Source organism: Hyla sarda, chromosome 2 (genome assembly GCF_029499605.1).
Source record: "Hyla sarda isolate aHylSar1 chromosome 2, aHylSar1.hap1, whole genome shotgun sequence".
Lineage (NCBI taxonomy): Eukaryota > Metazoa > Chordata > Amphibia > Anura > Hylidae > Hyla > Hyla sarda.
The window spans coordinates 338,057,618-338,085,358 of NC_079190.1; the positions used below are offsets into that span (position 1 = coordinate 338,057,618).

The 27,741-nt window shown below is 42.3% G+C and overlaps 1 protein-coding gene, 1 long non-coding RNA gene and 1 pseudogene across 5 annotated transcripts in view; 2 read left to right on the forward strand and 1 right to left on the reverse strand.

Annotated features, from left to right (window-relative positions):
* The first annotated feature begins 3,192 nt into the window (after positions 1 to 3,192).
* LOC130356473 (uncharacterized) lies at positions 3,193 to 25,963 on the forward strand. Its single transcript, XR_008888893.1, has 4 exons — positions 3,193 to 3,321; positions 20,871 to 20,919; positions 25,114 to 25,255; positions 25,471 to 25,963. It is a non-coding gene; the product is annotated as an uncharacterized LOC130356473 (long non-coding RNA).
* On the forward strand, positions 13,260 to 13,366 carry LOC130359894 (U2 spliceosomal RNA; annotated as a pseudogene).
* Positions 25,558 to 27,741, reverse strand: part of TMCC2 (transmembrane and coiled-coil domain family 2) — an 85,970-nt gene continuing 83,786 nt past the window's right edge. For 2 of the 4 annotated variants that reach the window (XM_056558072.1, XM_056558071.1), the window contains one exon: positions 25,559 to 27,514. In XM_056558072.1, coding sequence (XP_056414047.1) covers positions 27,203 to 27,514 — 312 coding nt within the window. In that variant the 3' untranslated portion in view covers positions 25,559 to 27,202. Of the gene's footprint in view, positions 27,515 to 27,741 lie in introns of all 4 variants that reach the window. The other 2 variants (XM_056558073.1, XM_056558074.1) reach the window with 2 other exon arrangements.

Sequence of the window (27,741 nt, forward strand, 5' to 3'; positions counted from 1 at the left end):
AGGGTCAAAATGGGATGAGTCATTAAGGGGTTAAAGGTACAATAACATTGTTAACATTTAGATATACTTGAATCACAAAATAACATAACACAATATACCCTGGAGTAGTGGGCCCAGAACAGTGACACTGGAAGTGCCTGAGGCAACATTTACCTGACAGGACAACATCCTGTACTGGGTCACTACAACAGGGACAGCACAGTGCAGAGTTCTAAGAGAAGATTTTCCACAATTGTTCTTTCATGGGCAGGTATTTACTAAAACAGGCAGGTCAGGAGAACTGACAGGTCCCCTTTAACCACAATATTATCTATTCATGAAAGCAGAGACTCCTGAACCCAATTTGCAAACTAGTGAAAAATGCCCCAACTATCTATTGGTGAGCCTTACTGGGATTGGTAAAATGATCAAAACAGCATCAGTGATAACGATAGTAGCCATTTCACTAGGTCATATGTTTGAAAGACAGAGGGGGAGATTCATTTTACTACCTATATAAGTCAATGGGAAACCAAATCAGCTGCAGAAAATACGCAGCAAAATATAGCACACGTGACCCTACCCTAAGGGTAGGGTCACACATGCCGTATATGCTGCATATTTTGTGGCATATTTGTTGCTGCGTATTTTTCTACCCATTGAAGTCAAAATATGAACATAATGCTAGAATAGGGAGTCTAATAAAAATTGTCCTGTAGTTACACCCCAAAAGGCAATGGATTACACAAAAAAGGTATTTACCCTAACAATTGGATTAGTACAATGAGACTCTCCCGCTCTTTTTTGAGAGTTATTTTTACCGGAATGTGAATCACATTGTATTATATCTGTATATTTTAGGATTGGAAATGATTTGGCAATTACAGAGTTGATGTGTATAGGGCTAAACATGAATGTTTTTAACAGAGAAAATAACTTTTACCTAGTGTTGTATCGCCATCTAGTGGTAACGGCAAGAATCACAACAGTAGTTTGAATTTTTGCAGCTGCAAACTAGGCTTTACACGCTTGAAAAAAGAAACAAACCTTCAAATTGTGTCATGAAAGTTTAGAGTAGTGTTTTCCAAACAATGTGCCTCCAGCTGTTGCAAAACTACAACTCCCAGCCTTGGCTGTCCAGGCATGCTGGGAGTTGTAGTTTTGCAACAGCTGGTGGCACACTGTTTGGAAAGCTCTGCTCTAAACTTTCATGACAGAATTTGAAGGTTTGCTTCTTTTTTCAAGCGTGTAAAGCCTAGTTTGCAGCTGCAAAAATTCAAACTACTGTTGTGATTCTTGCCGTTACCACTAGATGGCGATACAGTGAGTAAAAATACTGGGGGACATGTATCAAAGATTTTACCCCTGTTTTGTGTGTATTTTTTTGCGCAAAATTTTGCGCAAGACCTTTTTTTGCGCAATTTTTTTGCGCACGTTTTGGTAGAGCATGTCCTCCAGATGTGGCTGAATCAGGGTACCTTGGAGTGACATCTATAGTACACATGAATTTATTAACTGCGCACTTTTTTTTTACACCAAAAGTTTTGCCGCAAGAGCTGTTTTTTTGCGCAAATATAAGCCATCTTGGACTTAACGTAGCAAGATGCTCTAAATCATTGATTCTATTTTCCAAAGAGTGGATTGAGGAGATTACTACATTTACCCGCAATTTATGAAGCTCATTGCACTTGATTGATAAATTTTGCGCTTCTGCACATAATTTAGAATTCGGGAAAAGGGGTAAAATGCTTCTACCATACACAAATAATGATACATGTCCCCCACTATATATACCTGCAGTGTACCTTATATAATAGCTAATGTGACAAGCGTCGGAGGTTTCTATTGATAGGTTTACATTGGAAAATATCCTCAACAGAAAAAATCAACAGGTGAACAGATATTAAGAGTGTATAGACTGTTAATAGTAGAAATTCAATAAATGGCTGATACCGTACAGACCTCAAGAAAATAATTAGAACACCATGACATAAAAAGCTATACATATAAGGCCCCTTTCACACTACAGGTGTCATCCTGCTTTTCTACTGCCGTTATTTTACAATAACTGATGGAAAAAAAAACGGATGCAAAAAATGGTAATAACAGATGATAACTGATGACCATCATCCGTTATTTTTAATGTTTTTTTTCTTAAAAAACCTGATGTTGTTCATCCGATATCATCCGTTATTACCAGTTACCATTTTTTTTTCATCAGGTTTTTAACGCTTCTTTTGTGAGGGTACGTTCACACGAGCGGATTTACAGTGTATTTTACGCTGCAGATCCGCTGGTGAAGGCCCGCTCTATGCTGTCTTTACATGTGCCTGCTCGTAGCGGCAATACGCTGCTATGACACACATTGCGATGTGCGAGTCGCAGTATACTCATACATCACGGAAGCTCTCTGCTTAGTTTAGAGCAGGGAGAGTGGCCGCGATGTGAGAGTACGCTGCGCACATCGCTGTAGTGTGTCTGCTCATAGCGTATTGCCGCTACGAGCAGGCACATGTAAAGACAGCATAGAGCGGGCCTTCACCAGCGGATCCGCAGCAAAAAATACACTGTAAATCCGCTTGTGTGAACATACCTTAAAGCTGTACTGAGCATGTTCAGTACAAAAAACGGATGTTAAAAACCCTGACAATAACTGATGATAACAGATGGTTTTTTTGAACATCCGGTTCCCATAGAATTCAATGTTAAATTTTAGTGTCCGTTTTTTTTCACAATTTTTTGGGCTGGACTGGTCATTTGTGCCGGCAAACATAACTGACATTAGTAAAAACGGACATGCCTGATGCAAAAGGATGGTCAAAAAATCCCATTGACATGAATGGGATTTTTTGACGGCCGTTTTCAGAACTTTTAGCCGGGAGTAATAACGGAGGTTTTTTACAGGATGATACCTGTAGTGTGAAAGAGGCCTAAGAACTGAGGTAATAAGGCAGAACTCCTTTCTTCAAGTGTCACATGAATTTGCTATTTATGATTTTTATTTTATCAACTTGGTGTCATGACACACGACTACTGGTGACTGTACACACAGGGGGAGATTTATCTCTATCTATAAAGTTGCAGAGTTGCCCATAGCAACCAATCAGATTGCTTCTTTCATTTTTGAAAAAGACCTCTCCAAAATGAAAGAAGTGATCTGATTGGTTGCTATGGGCAACTCAGCAACTTTTCCTCTGGACAGGTTCTGATAAATCTCCCCCATAGATTTCCAGATAAAGAATATGGGGGGTTATGTATGGAGTTTGCCTTGGTAGTACATTTTGGTGACGCTGCTGAAGGAACCGTTACCTGTGCAGTTCTCAAACCTACCACATTCACATTGTAGGGATTTTTTATTTTTATTACTGTTTTGTATTATTTATACATATTTAAATAGTTTTAGTTTTTTCTTTAATATAATTTAACATGTGACTGGCACTCAGCGTGTTATGTGTTCTCTAATCCAGTGTTTCCCAACCCCTGTGCCTCCAGCTGTTGCAAAACTACAACTCCTAGCATGCCCGGACAGCCTTTGACTGTCCGGGCATGCTGGGAGTTGTAGTTTTGCAACAGCTGGAGGCACACTGGTTGGGAAACACTGCTTTAGTCATTCTAAGGGTAGGTTCACACCACGGTTTTGCTATAGGGTTTCGGCATACGGTTTCATTAAAAAAACGTACCCATACACTTCCCATTCAAAACCCTATGCACCATAATGTTTACGGTTGTCTCCGTTTTTCAAACCATACGTTTTTATTTTCCCTGACAGAAAACCATGGCCTACCACGGTTTTTTTGGTCCGGGTGAAAAACCGTATTAAACCGTATCCTTTTTTTTTATTTTTTTATTTTTTTTAACATGGAAGTCAATGGGAACCGTACAGAATCGTGTTCCATACGGTTCCATCCGGTTTTCACCATACGGTTTTTGACTTTGCACAGTTTTTTTCTTGGAATTTCAATCAAACAAGTGAAACTTTATTCCTAGTGGAGTGAAAAGTTAAAAACATATAAGGTTTTTTTTCTTAAAAAACGGATGCAACCGGACATCATTTTTCACACCGTATACAAACCGATACAGTTTAGTCAGGTTTTGAGCAATCCGTTTTAGTTTTTTTTTATCAAAAACCTGAAACGGGAACTGTATTGCAAAGGCGTGGTGTGAACCCAGCCTAATAAGAATCCTATTGATGATCTCGCTTGAATAGAGAAAGTGATTTAGGCTCCACAAATAACCTATCTGGATGGTGGTCACATGGTATAGAACAGAGATGGAATGGATCTGATAACTCCCATTACAGGCAATGGGAGTGAAATTACCAGAAGTGTTATTTACATGTAGGAGACAAAAAATATCTTGGAGTAATTGAACAAAAGACCAAAAAAATGTCACACATTCCCTTTAAGTGACCATTCACACTGTAATGTCACAGTCCGGCTTTATTAACTCTTGGGCGAGCCTTGGAGACCACCTTCTTGTCATATGACCTCATATATCCTCCATATGTCTATAAACATTTAAGGGGTTGTCACACCAACACATGTCCTCTATTCACTGGACAGGGGCCGAAGGGGGTCTATGGGACTCGAGAACTAAGGCAATAGGGGGAGATTTATCAAAAACTGTGCAGAGGAAGAGAGGTACAGTTGCCCATGACAACCAATCAGATGGCTTCTTATATTTTTAAAGAGACCTGTGAAAAATGAAATAAGCAATCTGATTGGTTGCTATGGGCAACTGCACCACTCTTCCTCTGCACAGGTTTTGATAAATCTCAAACATAGTCTCCATTTGTTGCCTATGGGACAGCTGAAGATGCTAGAGGAGCTCATTTGGCACTTTTAGCATTGAGCCAGGGCTGTCTCTAATTATGATTGTACGCTGGACAATTTTTTGGGACCTCTTCCTGCATACAATCACATATATACATAAATAAATAAATGTTTAAAAAAAATCTAAATAAAGTTACTAGAGGAGCTTTTGGGTCCTTACGCAAAAGAGAAACCACTTATAGTAAAGCATTATGTTATATAGTGCTGTATGAATGCCCGCTCACCAGGGGTGCATGCAGGCAGAGGCGTGGCTTGTTGCTTCAGGGCCCCGATGCAAAATCTGCAACAGGGCCCCATTTGCCAATTATAAGGGTACGCTCACACAAGCGGATCCCCAGCGCGTATTATGCTGCGGATCCGCCGCTGAAAGACCGCTGTATGCTTCCTTCACAGGTGGCTGCTCGGAGTGGCAATCTGCCGCTACAAGCAGACACTGCGATGTGCGAGTTGCCGTGCCCATGCGCAGTAGACTCGCACATCGCGGCAGCTCTTGCCCTAGCTCATAAAGCAGGGGGAGCGGCCGCAATGTGTGCGAGTACACCACGCATGTGTAGCGACTAGCACATCGCTTCAGTGTGTATGCTTGTAGGGGTGTATTGCCGTTCTGAGCAGGCACCTGTGAAGGCAGCATTCAGCGGGCCTTCAGCGGCGGATCCGCTCGTGTGAACGTACCCTTATACAGATCTTTTATGGGGCAGATGTGCTTTGGGGCCCCCTTAGGCACAAGGGCCCAGGTACGACTGCTACTTCTGCAGCCCCTATAGCTGTGACCTGCATGCAGGATTTTATCATAGATTGGGGTTTAGAAACATAAAATAAAACTCCACACCAGGACCACATATTAATACTAAAGTGTCTAAATAATATCATCATGCTGTTAAATAAAAACCACTATACACAGACCAATTTTACCAATAACACCACTATACAAGAGACAAATATCTACATCACACTATGACCACTAACGTTACTACCCCAAAGTGACTAGATAATACCACCATATTGCTACTGAATAAAGAAACACTATATACAGACCAAAATACACCTAACAGTGCCCATATAGTAGTAGATGCCAGATGTACACAGGTTCTCCAGACTATATAACAGGCTACAGTAAAGTTACATCCAGTGATGTAGTGTTGCTGTTATTCTTTTATTTTTTTTCTTCTCTATATGGCTTTGTGGCATCGGGGTGTGACGTGCAGGGTAGATGCAGGGCAGATGTTATGGCCCAAGGGGCAGATGGTATTAACCCCTTCTTGTCGTGACGCCAGGGCGTGGTTTAGCCTTAAAGGGGTATTCCACGATTTTTTTTTATTTGACTATGCTACAGGGGCTGTAAAGTTAGTGTAGTTCATAATATAGTGTCTGTACCTTTGTGTGACGGTTTTCTCACAATTCTTCTGTGATTTTCACCCCACTATTTAGCATACAAAATGACTGTTGTCTCGGATTTTTCCCAGCTTGCAATATCGCCGAGACCTGACTCACTAGTCAGCTGATGACAGGGAGCCTGTCTGCTTCAATGGGTGGAGGGATCGCTTGGTGGGAGAGAGATCAACTGCAACTAATGCAACAGCTGTAGGCACACTGATTGAAAACCACAGGTCTTTAGTTTAAATGGGTGGGGTGGATGATGTGTGAGAGGGAGGTAAATGGAATTGTGGGATTTGTAGTCAAAAAAGAAAAGTCAAACAGGAAATACAAGTTCCTAAAAAGCTAGCCACAGTGTTATGGTAATCTCCTTGATATAGCCATATAGCCCCAAGACAAGCGCAGACCCATCCTAAGCATGTCCATTACTGTCTGCCAGGTACGTACTAAAATCACCTTATTGTGGATAACCCCTTTAACCACACGAAGGTAATACTGCTGATCCTGGGTTAGGCAGGGAAGACACCAATGGCAGATTAAGGATAACGGCAGCTTTACTGAGGCAAGACAGGTGATCTATTCTTTGCAATGCAGCCAAATATCCCAGGGAGGTGACCAGTGACACAGGGGGACTTCGCAGGCTTGCTGTGACTTGCAGTAGTTAGACTGACTTTAGTCCAGGCCACGGTAACTACAGATGGACTTGACAGAGATGGTGACTGACAATAAGACGACTTGACTTACTGACGATCGACTTGAGGCTGCAGGACTTTAGGCCTCCAATGCTCTAGACACAGACACTGAATCCAAACATTAAAGCAACAGTACATTTTATATACAAAACCTATGTACAACATGGTGAACTGTAAGGGGGACCCTGGGGACATGCAGTACGGGGCCACATCATCCCTTATTGGGACACCACAGCTCTGCCATGAAGAATTGAATCAGCAGAATCTGCCAGAGAACAAGCATCTTATGTTCAAATGATGGAATGTCTGTGCAGAATTCCACATTGGAATTCCGCACAAAGATTCCGCAGCATTGATTTAATGGGATTCTGCTACGCTGTTCACTACGCTGAAACATCTGGGGCGTAAATTCAAATTCCGGAGATTTTCTGTGTGGATATTCACCCGTGTGAAAATAGCCTTAGGCTCCACACTTTTTCAGCACATTCCCTGAATTTTCTCTTAGTTCTCCAAATTATGCCCCTGTGGTGCCCTGCATAGTATGAGTGAGTAGGTAATGGTGTTGGAGAGAAAGGTAGGGTGATTGAGTTGTGACCGGTAAGTAATACCCCCACATAAGGTGGCCCCTGTAGGTAGGTAATTTCACCCGCATAAGGTAGCTGCCCCTAGTATATAGATAATTGCCCTCAGTAGGTTGACAATTCCCCCTACATTATGCATATGCCACCAGTAGCTAGGTAACACCGCCCCCCTCATTGTGAGTTATTGCCATTCATTTTACTTCCTTAGGGGGCAGAAAATTCTGTCCGGGCAGCGCCATGGGCTCAAGTTGTGATCCCATGTCAAAGGATTAATATTACCTGCATGTAACAGAAAAAATTTGTGAATACTGAGAAAATGGCATTAACAAAACACTTTTACTTAGGATTTTTGTGGGGGTTTTAGACTATATCATGCACAGTCACCATCACTAGTCCTACAGCACCATTAGTTTTATTCTAGCACAGCTGCATCCATGTGTTTTATTACTTACTAGCTGAGTACCCGACGTTGCCCAGTTTTTCCTTCCTAATATTTGATGGGGAGGAAAATCAACAAAGGAGGAAGCTTTTGACTTCATATCCCATCCTTATATATTGTTGTCATATCCCAACCCCACATCCCGTCCTCATATCCCGACCTCCTATCCCAACCTCATATCCTGTCCTAATATCCCAACCTCACATACCTTATATCCCAACCTCATATCCCATCCTTATGTCCAATCCTCATATCCCGACCTCATATCGCATCCTCATATCCTGACCTCATATCCTGTCCTCATATCTCGACCTCAAATCCCATCCTCATATCTCGTCCTTATGTCACATCCTCATATCCCGTGCTTACTTCCCATCCTCATATCCCATCCTCATGTCCCATCCTAATATCCTGACCTCCTATCCCGAACTCCTATCCCAACCTCCTATCCCGACCTCCTATCCCGACCTCATATCTCGTCCTCATATCCCGTCCTCATATCCCGTCCTCATATCCCGACCTCATATCCCGACCTCATATCCAGTCCTTATGTCCCATCCTTATATCCTGTCCTCAGGTGGGACTGATTTGTGATGAAGATACTATAAGCTGAAAATAGAAGGGGATGTGGCTTTGTGGAACTGAAACTGATTTGCAAGCCAGACCAATGCACAAAAAAAAGTAGATAATAAAAGGGTGGGGCTTAAACAGTGGGCATGTCTTTGTGAGATGGGGTGTGGCTTGCAAGCCGGACTGACACATTCCCCAGGAGATGCAGAGTGGAGCTTGTGAAGTAAGGTACTGGAAGTCCCATATACTTGCATGGGACTTGAAACAAAAACCCATCATTTATATAAGGGTGTAGGCAAGGGTTAATTTAACTATCATATATTTTTATTTGACATATAAGTAATACATGTACCAGGTATTATTGAAATATCTCCAGCCGTACTGAAGTTATGTGGGAACATACATTTCCCATAGATTTGCATGGGACTTTAAATAAAAACCCAGACCCTCACAAATGGGGGTAGTTAAGGGTTAAATTACCTATCCTATGTTTGTTGGTGACATATAAGTAACATGTGTGCCAAGTTTCATGTTAATACCTTTAGCCGTTTGGACGTGATGCTGGAATATACACACACACACACACACACACACACATGCACACTGTTACGGAGTTGGATGTGGATCCTCTAACCTGTGTGGCTGATGACACGGACCGTTTCAGGGAGCGGAGTCTAAGGTGCGGCTTGTCTTCACCAGAGTCCGCCGCAAGGCAGGATGGGCTTGCTGATGCAGGCGACACCCAGGACGCTACCCCCGACACGGCTCGACCACACAGGTAGCTGGGCAAGGCGAGGTAGCGTAGTCAAACGTAGCAGAAGGTCAAGGCAGGCTGCAAAGGTGCAAAGTCAAATAACGTATCGGGAAGGTCTGGATACACGGGTAAGGCAAACAGGCAATATGGAACTCTTAATCTCAGGCTAGGGGCACTGAAGATCTGGCAGGGTAGTGTGAGAGGTGCAGGGACTTTATAGAGTAGTGTCAGGTGTACAACTAATTAAGGAGTTACTGGCCCTTTTAATTTCAGAGCTCCGGTGTGCGCGCCCTAGGAGACGGGGACACGTACGCCGAAGCTGAGACACAGTGGAGGAGATGGCAGCAGAGCATGGTGAGTGATTCGGATTGGGATTCGCGTGCGGGCGCGTCCCGCGATCCCAGCCCCGCCGGGGACACAGGGAAATAGCAAGAAGTGTGACGGAGGGTGCAGGTCCCTCAGAGACAACTATGTCGCAGGATAGTATTGCGCAGCCCCGGAGGCGTCAATGCTTTCACAAAAAATTTTTTCATGTATTTTGACGCCTTTACATTTTCTGACATTGCTATGTGTGTTTTCCATGTGCAAAATATATTGGCGGTGAATTGCGGCAAAAAAAAACCTAAGAGGCGCAAAATTGCGCCAAAGAGCGATTGGCGCAAATTATGAATTACTGACCAAAGTAAAAATCACACACAGGACCGTGTGATTTTGAGAAAGTTTAAAAAATGACAGTGGAGAGAATGTGCCAAACTTTGGTGCAAAAAGACACTGTGCCAAAGAATTGCGCCAAAGTTACATTAAAAAAAAACATAAATCCTTTGATAAATACCCCCCCATTATGTGTATGTTATGTGTATATTAGTTGCAATGCATTTGCTTAGTGGTGCAGCTTTGACATCAAGTGAAATTATCAGTTAAATTCCATTTTGTACAGATGTAGATAAATTGTTGATACCCTTCAGTTAAAGGGAACCTGTCATCAGATTTTACCATACATATTGTGTAGCAACTAGGGATGTAAGAAAAAATCGATTCTCGTGATAATCGCGATTTTTTCATTTGCCGATACTGAATCGATTCAAAATATTTTTGAATCGATTCTTTTAGGGATGTGGAATTTTTATCTCCTGACGCCCGGAACAGCATGTCCTGGGCATCAGGAGATAAAAGTTCCACAGGGCAGGCCGGATCTGACACGGCATCGCTCTGGGTGTATGGAGCGGGCTCCGACTCGTGCCCGCTCCGTACTATGCGACCCCCGGCTGATTTCAGTAGCCGGGGGCCGCCGCTAATAGCCAGCATGCGGCGATCGCCGTGGCTGGCTATTAAAGGAGTACTCCGGGGCACACTTTTCTCATGTTATCCCGTCCGGGCTGCAAAATAAAAGAAAACGCACTTTATCTTACCTGCCAACGAGCCCCCGGAGCTCCGGTACAGGTGTTCGGTCCCCGGGCTGTATTCTTCTTACTTCCTGTTAGCCCGGCACGTCACACGGAGCTTCAGCCTATCACTGACCCCGGGTTGACCCCGCATTCACTGTCTTCTTACCGCCAAGCTGTGACTTACAACAAACAGAGATACAAAAAGGGAGGGAGGGAGGGCAAAACTCCGGGTCCTGGGCAGATTGAGGGGGGAAGGGAGACACCACAGCTATAAATACCCAGGGGAGGGCCCCTGAAAGCCCGGGAAACTATTACACCCCTGATTGTGTACTCCTTCCCCCCCCCCACCCATGGGACATACCACTATAGTTACCGACAAGTCTTACAGGCGGAGGAGGGGGCTAAAAACCTTGCCTGTATATTTCTTAACCCCTTAACTGCTCACCAGTCAGGGGGCAAGCTAGTTATGCACAGCTTGCCCCTCCAGGAAGACGATTTTACCATACATAATGCAATACCATGTATTATATATGGTAACATCTGATGTCAAGTTCACTTTAACCACTTGCCGCAAATGAACGTGAATGTACGTCCATTGTGAGCTCCCGAGGTATGACGCACGCTCATCAGGTGAGCAAAGCATCATACCCAGTGGGTCCCGGTTGCTATAAGCAACCAGGACCCACTGCTAATGGCAGACATTGCCGATTGGGCTGATGTCCGACATTAAACCTTTAGACACCGCAATCAAAGTTGATCAAAGTGTCTAAAACAGGTTAATTTAACTCCTGGCTAGCTCAGTGGGCTGATCGGGACTGCTTTGGCAAAACCACAGCATCCCGATCAGCTGAGAGGACGGAGGAAGGTCTCTTACCTTCTTTCCTGCAGTCCGATTGCCGATTCACTGCTCCGTGCCTGAGATCCAGGCAGGAGCAATGGAGCGCCGATAACACTGTTCAATGCTATGCTATGGCTTAGCACTGATCAATGTCTGCAATAAAGGTATTGCATGTTATAGTCCTCTATGGGGGCTATAACATTGCAACAATAAAAAAGTGTAAAAACAAGTTAATAAATGTGATTTAACCCCTTCCCTAATAAAAGTTTGACTCACCCCCCTCTTCCCATTAAAAAAAAAAATGGTGTAAATAAAAATAAATATTTAAATATGTGGTATCGCCGCGTATGTAAATGTCCAAACTATAAAAAATATATCATTAATTAAACTGCACGGTCAATGGCGTACACATAAAAAAATTAAAAAATGTCACTTTTTATACCATTACAAAATAAATAAAAAGTGATCAAAAAGTCAGAGCAAAACAAAAATGGTACCGATAAAAACTTCAAATAACGGAGCAAAAAATGAGCCCTCATACATCCCGTATGTGGAAGAATAAAAAAGTTATAATGGTCAGAAGAGGACATTTTTAAATGTATTAATTTTTGTGCATGTAGTTATAATTTTTTTTGTAGTAAAATAAAAGTAGACCTATATAAATTGGGTATCCTTGCAACTGAATGGACCTACAGAATAAAAACGCACTACGTAGAAACGGAAAAATTACAAAATGGCTTTTTTTTTTTTTTTTTTTAAATTGCCCTTCAAATATATTTTTTTCTGGTTTCGCCGTAGATTTTGTGGTGAAGTTATTAATGGTATTACAAAGTAAAATTGTTGCCACAAAGAACAAGCCCTCATATGGGTCTGTAGGTGGAAAATTGAAAGTATTATAATTTTTAGAAGGTGAGGAGGAAAAAACTAAAGTGAAAAAATGAAGAATCATCAAAGAGGGAGGGGGTTAAAGAAAACTCCCAATTCTCCCTGAAATAACTTTATACTGACAAAAGTAACAATGAATAAAAATTTTTGCTGAAAATAACTAATGAAAATCAGACATTGCTTTTGAATTGTGGTTGAATAATAAAACTGGCCTGAACAAAAATGATGGTACCTGAACTAAATATTTTGTTTCACAAACTTTTGAGGCCGTCGTTGCAATCAAGTGACCTCTTGTCACTTGTCTCCAGGTATCTTGGCCACCTCTCGGAAGAAACTACTCCAGATGTCTCAGGTGTGAATGTCTTCTTCAGCCAGATGGAGGAAAGAGGACTGCAATTAAAAAGACGTCTCCTGTGTAGGGTTGCCACTTGGCCGGTATTTCACCGTCCCAGCCGGTATTTTAACCAACCTGCTAGTATCTTTGTATTAAAAATACAGGCAATGCAATGGCCGGTATTTTTCTGCGCTCCTGCTTCAGGTCCGTGTGACGATCTATCCCCTCTTTATTCAGCCGTCCTGTCATCCAACAGGAGCGGCATGCGCAACGACGTGATGACGGCGATGGAGAGCGACGATCAAGGGCAGCAGTGACGGTCCGGAGCGGCGGGGACACCCCGGGGTCTTGATGAAGGCGATGGAGAGCGACGATCCAGGGAAGCGGTCACGGTCCGGAGCGGCGTGGACACGCGAGTATAACTTTCTATCGTTACGGATCCCTCAACATACGATGTATTCAAGTAACGATGGTTCATTTGGAACGAATTACCATCGTATGTTGAAGGATCATTGTATATACCTATGCACACCATGCATGTGGTCAGGCCAGACTTAGCTTCTTTTGTTTAGCCTGCAGAATACATATAGAGGGCAATTGCCTCTCGGCCTTTTGGCTAAGATCAAGTGTAGCATTTGTTCTTATTAGTTTAATACGGTGAGCAGATGAACCGGTTTTGGACTGGTGGGGATGGGTGCTGCATGGAGGGGACAGGTGTACCGGGGCGTTTCGGGGCTGGTTCTGAGGAATCAGCTCAACGGCTGCCCCAATGTGACCTGTTTCCTACGGGTCTCACCATGAGGCTGAGAGGGTCTAGAGCCGAGGTACTTTATCGCCTCGGGAAGTGGTGACCCCGAGGTGCCGAAATTCACTGGGAGTATTGGCTCACTGAGTGGAAGCACAATCACTATGATCTCGTCACCTTGTGGGACTCACCTTTTGATTCCCGGCCTTCTAGCTAGGATCAGAGAAATTTTTATAGATCCGGCTGGATGTCCGGGCAGTATACCTGCACACATTCACTTATTTTTTGTCACTGTGTCACTTTTTGCGTGTTGTGTGTTCACATAATTGTTAGGATGCGGTAGCTCTTCTGGGTGTCCCTCCTAGTGGTCTAGGGGAGGTGTGTGTGGCAATCAGCTTCCTCACCTCCCTGCAAAATCCCCGGGTACTCCTGTACGGGCAGGGTACCAACCGTTTACGGCTCTGCAGGCAGATACCTTGGCTAACGCCAAGGGGGATGCAGGGAGCATTTGTTGTCCCTAAGTAGCTTCAGCGAAAAGGGACATCGAACCTGGAACCTTGCAGGTACCTTTTGGTCCGGAGGCGAAGTGTAAGGTTTGTTGGGGGGCCTCTCTCCTGTCGGAGAAGGGCTTGCGATAGGCCGCATCTTTTGTGCACGTTTTTTTGTGTAACATGTTTGCACCTTTTCTTGCAGTTTGGGTGATTCGAGAGCACGTTCCTCTGCTCTTAGATAAAAAATAAAAAAAATTGAGGGGAAAGGTACAGTAGGCAGCATTCTGTATATAGTGTATACAGTATATACTATATACATCCTGCAGCCTACCTGCTCCCTCCATATATGTTCTTTTATAGGAAGGACAAATGAAGCTAAATCCAGCCTGTCCACATGCATGGTGTGTTGTATTTAATACACTGTATACCAGTATTTCAGTGTGCCTCCAGCTATTGCAAAACTACAACTCCCAGCATGTCCGGACAGTAAAAGGCTGTCCAGGCATACTGGGATTTGTAGTTTTCAAACAGCTGAAGGCTCACTATTGAGGAAACACAGTATATACAGCCTGCAGCCTACCTATTCCCCCATATGTGTTCTGCATGCAGGACAAATTAAGAGAAAGCTGATGTGGTTACATGCATGGTATTCATAGGTATATACAGACTACAGCACATTTCGGTGTGTAGGGGAGATGGTGCAGAGCACATAGCGGTTTAAAATGGCACAGGGTGATCAGAGATACGTGAATTGAAATTGCACAGTTAATAAATCTGAATTAACCCCTTCCCTAATAATTTTAAATCACCCCCCTTTTCCCATTATATAAATAAAATAATGTGTACTAAAATAAAGATTAACATACTTGGTATCACCACATTTGTTAATGCCTGGACTATTAAAATATAATGTTAATTAAACGTATGGCGTAAATGTAATGCGAACGAGTTATGAGACAGAGAACCCCTCTAACATCCCAAAAATATCATTATACTAATAAGTATAATAACCAACAGAATAACGAATCCCGATACACTAAAAGACGAACCTGGCGGAACTCCGTTTTCGTTAACAACTCCACACAAAAAAAGACAAGTGGGGTAGACACTAATAATAAAAAAGCTACTGCACCAACCGCGACACGGGTAGAAGATTTTGTGACTGCTGTGCATGCTGAAACTTTTGCACAAATTGGGACACGGGAAGAAGAACTCGTGACTCCCATGCGGGTGGAAGAATCTGTGACTCCTATGCGAGCCACCCCGAAGCCGCCACCGATACCATCTCCCCGCACACCTATCAACCCACATGCTACCATAGAAAATCGGCTACTTGATCTGAGAAGTACTTTTACTCTCCTAAAGGAGAAATTAAAGAAAAACACCATGGAGGGGAAAGAGGCGATACCGTTGATATTACCTCCATCTCCACTAAAACAGGATGACTTTACTTTTAATAATTCTATATTTACACTCCACGAATCGCTAGAATTGGAAGAGTCACAATGATGTGACAAAAGGTCGGATTCCTTTACATTAATAGACAATACTCGAGCAGGGGTGTCTGCCTCTGTACCGTTCCTACGACCACTTTCGAACACTACAACTACAATCACCACACGGGCCTTGGTCCATCATAATGCTAAACTTGACACTCTCTTGACTCCACCATCTATTAGTCTGTTTAGCATCAGACCCATCAACACACTACATTCGGTGGCAGACCAAGGGGATTCACAGGCATTAGATCTCTTTGCTCTATCATCCCCCACTATTACCTCCATTTCTCCTCCTTTTTTAGAGAAAGCCCCCTTGATACCTGTGAAATTGAAAACCATCACAGATTTTTTCCCGAGAACATCTGGAAAAAGAAAATTAGAAGGGGCCAAAGAGAAGGAGCCAACAAAAAAACAAGGAAAAATAGCAACAAGAGATTAGAATCCCCCTATTTGGAGAAAAACGAAGGAGGCACTTCCACCGGTTTCAATCAATCTACTATAAAAATATTTAACCTATCTCACTATGTCCTGAACAACGACGAAGCATCACTGCTACAGAAAGGTTTTTCCTACTGCCCGCACCACAATTCTAAGAAATTCGATCTTTTTTTGGACCTTCATCAATTTACACGCCGGCTCACATTACAACGGCACTTTTTACTTCCTAATAGCAAACCTGATAAATTCAATATTGAGGATCCCCTGCCAGGGGTACCCCCAGAGGTCAAAACTAAATCGCGGTTTTAACCCACTGCTAGCCAGGGACACTACATCAAAACGTTCCACAAACTTGTGGCAAACAAAATCCGAAGGTTTCCGACAGTGATTCCACCACACTCCAAAGAAGGGCTCTTAACTAAGAAAGAAAAGATGGCTCTGAAAAGAATAAAAGAAAACACAGCGATTATATTTCGACCAGCTGACAAAGAGGGGATTGTCATCCAAGATTTTGTGGATTACGAAAAGGATATACTAGGAGACTCCACCAATTATGAGAGAATCGTTGGGGACCCATTTCCACTACTTCAGAAAACCATTCTCAATCTGATCAATGACAGTTTCAGTAGGAAAGAAAAGAAAATAAATTTTTATACATTCAGAATCCTAGTGTTCCTTTCTATTACCATCTTCCCAAAGTTCACAAGAATGATACCCACCCCCCAGGATGACCAATAATTTCTGGGATTAACAGCCCAACTAGTAATATTTCACAATACCTCGATTTGATTTTGCAACCTCATGTGCAAAGACTCCCGAGTTATTTCAAAAATTCGGACGATCTCATCCTCCTCCTGAAAAATCATCTATGGGAGGATGATATGATTTTTTCTAACTATGGACGTCACAGCTCTCTACAGTAATATAGACCACGATCTGGGTATATCTAGCACCCAATCTTTCTTAGAGAACGATCCTGAAATGACATACGAGCAGATTCCTTTTTTGTTACAGTGTTTGGAATTCATTTTGAAAAATAACTTTTTTATTTTTAATGGTGGAACATACCACCAAAAGAAGGGTACGGCAATGGGGACTCAAATGGCCCCTTCGTAATGCGAACCTCTTTATGGGGGTCTTCGAGGAGACTTGGATTAAATCCAACCCCCTCTTTCAAAAGCATGTAGTGATGTACAAAAGATATATTGATGACTTGTTCGTCCTATGGAGAGGTTCCCCCGACACAAATAGAAGATTTTGTGAAACATATTAATAGCAACAATTGGGGTATAACTCTGACTCCAAATTATTCCACCAATATCATCGAGTTTTTACATCTCTCCATCTCTCATACCGACAGAGAGATAATTACAGAAAAATATTTCAAGCCGGTGGATTCAAACAGTTATGTGCCCTTTTCTAGTGGACATTATCATAAATGGAAAATCAACATCCCTTATGGACATAAGGAAGAACTGTACAAACCTTTCTACCTTCAAGAATCGAGCAAAAAATTCTAAGAAACCGGTTCCTGGAAAAGGTTATCCTAATGAACTTATTAAAAACGCATATTCTCGAGCATCAAATCTCACCCAAGATGATTGCCTTCCTTCGTCCAAAATCGCATTTGACTTAAGCCCAAACTATCCACCATCGACATCAGGAGGACAACAACACAGGAATAATTTTATTACGACTTATTCAGGAGGACACTCTTTGATTAAGAAGATTCTTCACAAACATTGGGGAATTTTAAGATCAGACCCCTACTTGGGAAAAATATTACCGAACAAACCCGGCATTACTTTTCGCAGGGCTCCCTCCCTGCGTAATATTATTGCCCCGAGCCGCATAAATAAATATATTACACCTGCTATAAATTCCACCAGGACCTCCGGCTCTCTAGTTAAGAAAGGAGTGTTTAAATGCGACAAATCCAGATGCCTTTGCTGCCCGTCAATTAACTATGGAAGCACTATGTTTTCAAGTACTCACACTGGAGAGAAATACCCCATAAAAACCCATATGGATTGCCAAACTTCTTTTACCATTTATTTAATAACCTGTAAATGCGGCAGACAATACGTCGGACATACAAGTCGACAGTTACACCGCAATAACATCAAAAAAGGTTTCTTATAACACGGTCTCTCACGTCATATTGCATTAACACATAAATTAGAAGAATTAAATCTAATCACAATTATGCCAATTGAACACATCCCGATATCGGTACCAAACCGATTTGAGGTCCTATGCCGTAAGGAAATGTATTGGGTTTATACATTACACTCTCCGCAACCGTTTGGCTTAAATGAGATTACTGAACTTGTTTGTTAAAATTACCATTTATTCCTTTTAGCGCTTAAAATTTAGTGTTTATCATTTATGATTTTGTTTTTATGTTATATCTGGACATTTTGCTGAAACCATTGAACTGATTCATTTTAAATGGTGTTGGTCTAGATATGTATGTATCTTTTTGAGCTCTTTGCCTTATATGCCAAATGTTGGATATTCATTATAAGCTCGCGGGAAGGGAGCGACCGATATAATATAATATATATATCACCTAGAGCGACCAATATAATATAATATATATATATATATATATATATATATATATATATATCACCTTAGTTTGATGATGGCCCTCTGATAGGGCTAGACCGCTTTTTGATTGCGGACCGTCTCCCATCCTTACCTGAGCCGCAATGTACACCGAGCGGCTTCTGGGGAGCGGCCACATATTTTGCTCCTTAGCCATACAGCACCTATTAGCTAACTATGGCCGAATAGAGACTCTAAGAGTATTGAGTCTACATGTTTTCTTTTTACTAGATGTCTTTTAGTATGGATATTTTATTTGAACTTCAAAACACCCTGCGTTTACAAAGGTTGCATATTATGATTACAGTGACTTTTTATATGTTATTCATATGTTTGTACATTTTAACCTATTAACATATTGTTTCGCGGGCTTTTTCCCCCGTATATATATGACGTGTATGACACCCATCCTATCAGATGACCTGACGAAGAGGGGGTCCCACCCCTTGAAACGCGTAGTCTCTAGCGCTGATTAAAGAATGTGAATATTTTATCTACTGTCCTCCAAGGCTTCTTCATTTATCGGGCGAGCGCCAGGAGGATCCAAGTTTTTTCCTCTGCATTCTTGCAGTTTTAAATGAGATTTCCCCAACCGCTACTGTGTTACACAGAGACGGGCAGGATCCAGGCTGCTTCCCGACTTCCCACCCTAATATTGGGTTACAAGCTTCAGTAGGTGTTGTGCTCTGAGCACAACACCCTCAGGTGAGCGGTTATCCTTACTGCTGCTTTCATTAACCTCTGTACCATCGGAGTAACGGCACATGTCCTTTGCGCTTTTGTCTGTTTTATATCTTTTTCATATTGTACAAGTAAATGTAACTAGAAAATAATAAAAACCAATTAAAAAGCCCCATTAAAACAATAATTGTACAATTAAAAACTACAGATCATGGCACAAAAAATAAGGCCTCATATAGCCATGTATTGCTTGGTTCAGGCATGATTTAGGAAATTTTACCCTGCCTATGTATTGTATCTCGTATATCACTTCCTGTGATGTCACACATATGTAATTAAATATGCAAATTAGCATGGCCAGTATTTTTTTTGCAAGAAAGGTGGCAACCCTAAGACCTACAAGGGACCGGGCTAGGTAAGCATCAGTTTTTTTTCTCATGTTTCTCACATGCCCAAGAACCATATTACACACATGGGAGTTGGGCAGGAGGTAGTAGATGTCAGACACACATGGGAGTCAGAGGAGAGGTGTGGATGCTAGACACGCACAAGAGTCGAGTGGGGGGTAGCGGACACACACAGCAATGGCAATGAAATAATTGCAAGATTTTGCAAGTACATAATAACAGTAATTGCGAGTAGCTAATAATGTGATTAAATTGCGTTTGCTATACTTCGTGCCACCCTAGTCTTTTTAGGAATTTTTTATTCATTATAACTTATTTCAGGGAGCAGTGTGGATTTGTCTGTAACATTAAGATGTTGTAATCTAAAGTACATTTTTATCAGAACCAGGGCACAAACAGCAGGCAATAAATAGTGTCTAATTCCTAATTCCATTACACTATATCATCTGGAAAGTCTTTATTAGAATACAGTACTTACCTGTATGATTCCTGTTGAAATAAATAGACAAGATTTCATAAAGCCAAGAACTAGCATGTAAGATGTTGCTGGATTTTCCCCTTCTTTAACCCTTTAAGGACAAGGGGTTTTTCCATTTTTGCACCTTCATTTTTTCCTCCTCACCTTTAAAAAATCATAACTCTTTAAATTTTGCACCAAATCCATTTAATAGCTTATTTGTCATTTTACCCAAAACTATACGGGGAAACGGAAAAAAAAAATCAGTGTGCGACAATTTTGAAGAAAAAACACAATTTTGTAATTGTGGGGGCTTCCGTTTCTACGTAGTACATTTTTCGGTAAAAATGACACCTTCTCTTTATTCTGTAGGTCCATACGATTAAAATTATACCCTATTTATATAGGTTTGATTTTGTCATACTTCTGGAAAAAATCATAACTACATGCATGAAAATCTATACGTTTAAAATTGTCATCTTCTGACCCCTATAACTTTTTTATTTTTCCACCTATGGGGCAGTATGAGGGCTCGTTCTTTGTGCCGTGATCTGAAATGTTATGTGGTACCATTTTTGTATTGATCTGACTTTTTGATTGCTTTTTATTCATTTTTTCATTATATAATGATATTTTGTACTTTTGAATTTTTTGGCGCGTACGCCACTGACCGTGCGGTTTAATTGACAATATATTTTTATAATTTGGACATTTCCGCACGCGGTGATACCACATATTTTTATTTACACTTTTTTTTTTTTTTTATGGGAAAAGGGGGGGGGTGAGTCAATGATCTTTATTAGCTTATTTCACTTTTTTTTTTATATGTTATAGCACTGCACACACTGATCTCTTACACTGATCATTGTTATCCCATAGGATCTCAGGCACGGAGCAGTCATTCGGCGATCGGACACGCAGGAGGAAGGTAGGGACCCTCCTTGTGTCCTGCAGCTGTTCGGGACGCCTCAATTTCACTGCAGCGGTCCCGAACAGCCCACTGAGCTAGCCGGGGATAGTTTACTTTTACTTTAGACTGGTCCGCTCCCTGGACCCCTGGTTAATAGCGCGCGACACTGATCACTGTGCCCCATGCTATTAACCCTTTAGACGCGGCATTCAACGTTGATCGCCGCGTCTAAAGAGTTAATGGCGCGCGGCACCGCAATCAGTGCCACGTGCTATTATCCACGGGTCTAGGCTGTTGTTAGAGGGCAAGCCCGACCCGCTATATAGAAAGGGAGCGGACTTGGTGTACAGGTACGCCCTTGGTCCTTAAGTGGTTACATTTATTCATGTGGTACTTACCTGATTGGTATAAGCTGTATACCATGACAAAAAAAACTAATCAGTTTGAAACAAGTCAGGGTTTATGTACACTGGAGAATATCTATCAAAACCAGTACAGAGGAAAAGTAGAGCAGTTGCCCATAGCAATCAATCAGATTGCTTCTTGTATTTTTCAGAGGACTTTTTATAATATAAGAAGCAAGGCTATGGGCAAATGGTCAACTTTTCCTCTGCACATTTTGATAAATCTCCTCCACTGGTGCCAGAAAGTTAAACAGATTTGTAAATTACTTCTATTTAAAAATCTTAACCCCTCCAGTACTTTTCAGCTTCTGTATACTACTTTTCTTTTTGGATTTATTTTCTCTGTCCGTCCACAGTGCTCTCTGCTGACACCTCTGTCCATGTCAGGAACTGTCCAGAGGAAGATAGGTTTGCAATGGGGATTTGCTCCTGCTCTGGACGGTTCCTGACATGGACAGAGGGGTCAGCAAAGAGCACTGTGGTCAGAGAGAAAAAAAAAGAACTTCCTCTGTAGTATACAGCAACTGATAAGTGCTGGAAGGATCAAGATTTTTAAATGGAAATCATTTACAAATCTGTTTAACTTTCTGGCACCGGAGTACCCCTTCAAAGGTCTATTCACAGTACAGTGCCCTGAGCATATTTGATGTGCAGGATTTGTAGCTGCAGATTTTATGCTGTGTTCATTTATTTAGTTTACATTGAAATCTGCAGCATATAGTCTGCTGTTTCAAATGCTGCGAATCAAATATGCGCAGGATACTGTACATGTGAATAGACCTTTGATGTGGATTTAATGCCGGATCAAATTTCCTTGGCTTAGTTCCTCAAACCTACAGTATATGTTAATGCCACCAGGACACCTTTAAAGGGAAACTGAAAGCTGGTTCAGCCTCACTAAACCCAATACAAGGGGTTATATTATGGGCAAACTGGATTACAAGGAATTATCACTTACCAGGATCCGTGGACAATAGCCAGCTTTGCGCAATGGAGGTGGAGCCAGCGTGCTGAGTATGTCGGTCCTGCCTCAATTGCACAAAGCCAACTTTTATGCAATGGGTATCTCCGGAACAGGAACATTATCTCTGTAATAATAATCTCAGATCAGAATTTTAATTATTAGACACTGAATGGATTTATTATATATCTAATTCATTAGCGCATTTTTATAAAACTCAGTCATTAAACCTACTTTATTTACCAAGGACAGATATAATAAAAGGTATCCGATAATTGTTGGGTTTAGCGTATGTTTGCCTTGGCCTAAAAGAATCTGACAGCTGTTCACCCACACTAAACTTAGTATACTGGGTTATATTGCGGGTAAAGAGCTTAAAATGAAGATAACTTACATTTTTATATGTTAGGTGTTTCCATAATTCTACCCGTCACAAGGTCCTTGCTATTGCGCTTCAGCATACAATAAAGGCAGAGAGCCGGTGCACTGCCGTGGATTGTAATTTGCCATAGATTGTGATGGAGTGTGATGCAGTTTTCCCTGCTTGAGCGCTCCGCCTCCATTGCAATCTATAGGCTGACACTCACACACCACCCCCCAACCATTGGTTACTGCGGGGGCTGGGGGGGGTGAGAGTGTCACGTGACATATTTAATCATCAGGCATCGCAGCTCATGGCAGTCTCACTTGGGCTATCACAGGGAGAGGATCTCTCCCTGTGATAGCCCGAAGCTGCACGGAGCTCTCATGGCCTTTGTTGCCCGATTCCGAGAGCGGTATCGGGCCACAGAAGCTAATACTTTTACTGTCACCCGCCAGCACGCTCGTTCGCGACCGCTATCGGGATCCCTATGCCCGATAGCACTGACAACCGCTTGCCTCCCCGCCCGCTGCTCTGCTCCCCGTCCCCTGTTAACTCTCAGGGAACGGGGAACAGAAAGTAGAGCAGGGGAGCGCAGCTCTGCACATGCGCACCACTACGTAGATAGCATAGGTAGGTAGCGTAGCCGTAGATTAGTGTAGGTCGTAATTTAGCATAGTTTAGTATTAAAAGTGAAAGGGGGTTAGGCACTCCCAGCATGGGAGTTGTAGTTTAGGACAACAACTCCCAGCATGCCCATACAGCTAAAGGCTGCCAGGGCATGCTGGCAGTTGTAGTTTAGCTTAGATTAGACAGCAAAAGGACTACAACTCCCAGCATTCCCAGACAGCTAAAGGCTGCCCAGGCATGCTGGGAGTTGTAGTTTAGCTGATGGGACCACAACTCCCAGCATGCCCAGACAGCTGAAGGCTGCGTGGTGATGCTGGGAGTTGTAGTGCAGTGAAGGAACCACAACTCCCAGCATGCCCAGACAGCTGAAGGTTGCGTGGTGATGCTGGGAGTTGTGGTGCCTTCACTGCACTACAACTCCCAGCATCACCACGCAGCATTCAGCTGTCTGGGCATGCTGGGAGTTGTGGTGCCTTCACTGCACTACAACTCCCAGCATCACCACACAGCCTTCAGCTGTCTGTGCATGCTGGGAGTTGTGGTTCCTTCACTGCACTACAACTCCCAGCATCACCACGCAGCCTTCAGCTGTCTGGGCATGCTGGGAGTTGTGGTCCCATCAGCTAAACTACAACTCCCAGCATGCCTGGGCAGCCTGTGGCTGTCTAGACAGCAAAAGGACTACAACTCCCAGCATGCCCAATCTAAGCTAAACTACAACTCCCAGCATGCCCTGGCAGCCTTCAGCTGTCTGGGCATGCTGGGATTTGTGGTCCCATCACTGCACTACAACTCCCAGCATGCCCGGACAGCCTTCAGCTGTCTGGGCATGCTGTGAGTTGTGGTCCCTTTGCTGTCTAATCTAAGCTAAACTACAACTCCCAGCATGCCTGGGCAGCCTTTAGCTGTCTGGGCATGCTGGGAGTTGTAGTCCCTTCGCTGTCTAATCTAAGCTAAACTACAACTCCCAGCATGCCTCGGCAGCCTTTAGCTATCTGGGCATGCTGGAAGTTGTAGTCCTAAACTACAACTCCCAGCATGCCTGGGCAGACTTTAGCTGTCTGGGCATGCTGGGAGTTGTAGTCCTTTTGCTGTCTAATCTGAGCTAAACTACAACTCCAAGCATGCCTGGGCAGCCTTTAGCTCTCTGGGCATGCTGGGAGTTGTAGTCCTTTTGCTGTCTAATCTAAGCTAAACTACAACTCCCAGCATGCCCTGGCAGCCTTTAGCTGTATGGGCATGCTGGGAGTTGTTGGCGGGTGACAATAAAACAGTAAAAGTATTAGCTTCTGTGGCCCGATACCGCTCTCGGAATCAGGCCACAAAGGCCATGAGAGCTCCGTGCAGCTTCGGGCTATCACAGGGAGAGGAGATCCTCTCCCTGTGATAGCCCAAGTGAGACTGCCCTGAGCTGCGATGCCTGATGATTAAATATGTCACGTGACACTCGTGCACACCCCCCCCCCAGCCCCCGCAGTAACCAATGGTTGGGGGGGGGGTGTGCGAGTGTCAGCCTATAGATTGTAATGGAGGCGGAGCGCTCGAGCAGGGAAAACTGCTGAGTCACTCCATCACAATCTATGGCAAATCACAATCTAAGGCAGTGCAGCGGCTTGCCCAGCTCCCCTGTCTCAATATTTCACCCTGGCCCGCCCCCTTCTGTTACATGAGAGCTGAGTTTAGTGTGGATGAACAGCTGTAAACATGCCTTCTAGAACAGACAAAAGGTTTGGCCTACCTGCACCTTCTTCTTGTATATTGATATTATTGGTAACATTGGTCTCAGTATACAGGATTTGGTCAGTAACAGTATGATGGTGATATGTATGATGATAATATTCCCTCCTTGTATACAGGTCCTTGCCATTGCGCTCCAGCGCACAATGGAGGCAGCGAGTCAGCTCACCCAGCTCTGGCTCTCACGGAAGGGCGTGGAATACTGATGAGGCAGCTTCCTTCATGGACCTTGTAATGGACAGAACTACCTAATACCTTAATGTTAGTTACCCTTCATTTTAAAGCTTTTCATCACACTATAACCCAGTATACACACATATTATGCAAAATATTATATGTCCACTATTTCTTTATCCAATTATCTTATGTAAATATACCAGTATTTTAAAAATTTCAATGAAGCTATTTTTTTAAATTAAATTTAGATTTTTACAGATTATACAATATATACTAATTTTACTATTATTTGTCTTTAGTAATTTATTCCAAAGAAACAACTTCCCTCAATAAAACCTAAGTGTTTAAAGAAGAAAAAAAGAAAAAAGACAATTTTTAAATGTGTAAATTTTATTTTCACACAGAAGCAAAGAATGTAACAACAAACCTTGCCTCGTGATAGCATTGTTACATGAAGCAGTAGGGAAAATAAAAAAAAATTCCATCCCAAATGTTACCAAAAGCACAAATAAAATGCCTCTTGCCAGAGAGAGTGAGATTCATGATATGTACACATACCTTAAAGGGGAAGATCTCTAAATATGTACATGTAATACTTCTGGTAAAAAATAGAATCTAAAACACAAGTAAAACAATTTCATACATGTGTCATGGAGTGTCTATGTTGTTTTGCAATTATTTGGCTATGTCAAAGTTGTAAACCCTTTCCCACTTGTGCATTTGTTAATGCATTAGGGCAAAACTAGAAAATAAAAGCCATAAAAACTCACTAATAAATCTCTAAAATAATAATTAAAAAAAATGCTGCTCAAAAATGACCAAGCTTCTAGTCACAGTGGGAGCAGCCGCTGCACGCTGGAACAATATTCCCCCTATAGATCCACACAAATGTATAGGGATGAATACTGCCAAGAACCTGCCTCCCTCCCTCCACTGTGTATAGGAGGTAAGTACACTTTGACTTGTAATAAATAAATAAATATACAATACTCTTTATGAATCAGGGATAAATAAATACATGAAATGCAACTTAATACATGGGTCTCCCCACAGGTACTGTATGGGTTATGGCCAGGTAAAAAATCATTAAGAAATCAGGACCGGCTATGTCAGCTTTTTTTGTTTTTGTTTGCAAAGAGGCTGACAGAGTACAGTACCCAAAGTGTGCCCTGCCTGGCATGTCAAGTTATTGCATTAAAATTAGTATACTTTTCAAAATAAAATCACTCTCCTTCCTGTCTTTATGTAAACAGTTTACGGTAGATGTTTGTGTCGCTGGTCACACAGCACCTACCCCCCCAAGATGGTGCCTTTTAAATTAGGGAACCATAGGGGGGGAAAGAAGTTGAAGTAGAGAAGGCTAAACCATCACCACCTGCTCCACATACTCCCTAAAAGTCTATGTACACCAATGGTTCTGGTACATAAATGAACCTATATAAACCTTCCGTATAAAAAACAAATAAGAAATACGGAGGAATATCTTTCAAACTCACAACAAAGAGGTCTTCTATTAAACATATCCAACTCTGCCTTGCCATAACACAAATGAGTTGTCCTTATTTGTATTGCCATTCACTGTTTTCCCTCAAACTCCATAGATTTATAATACATTGCCTTGTACTATATGTGCTCGTCATAGCGATGCAGCACAGTTTCTTCACACCTTCTAGAGATGCATGTCCGTCACATAAATTCACCACCGGTACTCCACGTTCTGTGCGGCAATAGCATGTAAGCTGCTGCCTATATTCACCACTGGTATTCCATGTTCTGCAAAGCAACCGCCTGTGACTAAGCTGGTTTTCCAGTGATCCTTCCATCTTCATGTGGGGGGTGTAAGTGGCAAATAGCTGCCCATTTTAAAAACAAAAGCTCTATATAGGTATACCAATATATGCATAAACAGATCCATCCAGATAAATATGTGTATAGAAGGAACTGGGCATCATCTTCTGCCAAGGTCAAGTCTGCCTCTCACATGTGTAGAGAGAAACATAAATGCAGGTTAGATATACAAAGGGCGAAAAATCAACTGGGCAGGAGAACGTGTTCCAGAAAGTAAGTAACACAGTCCCAGTGTCTCCACAGTGTCAGCAGGGAAAGTAGAAAGAGCAGGGAGGACAAAAGGCGGACACGTGTTTTAACCAGTGGAGTTATAAAACTGGCGGCCGTCGAAACAAAGACTAGAAGAACGGCCATGAGCGCTAGCAGCACGTTGATGAATTTGCCTAGTAAAGCCCGAGCATTCGCATTTTCCACACCTTCCAGCTGGACAACCTGTTGCTGCTGTTGCTGTAACTCTAGCTTAGTGATACGGGTGAGACAAGACTCCACGGCTTCCTGAAATTATATGAAAAGTAAGGAGTAAAGCAAATAAGAAGAAAATGTCAATATTATCATTATTTTAATATTATATTTATTCCCATATTGAGTCATGCTTCCAAAGAAAGACATATATTCTGTGTCACAATAATCTATTTTTAAGGGGTACTCCACTGGAAAACATTATTATTATTATTTTTAAAATTAACTGGTGCCAGAAAGTTAAACAGATTTTGTAAATTACT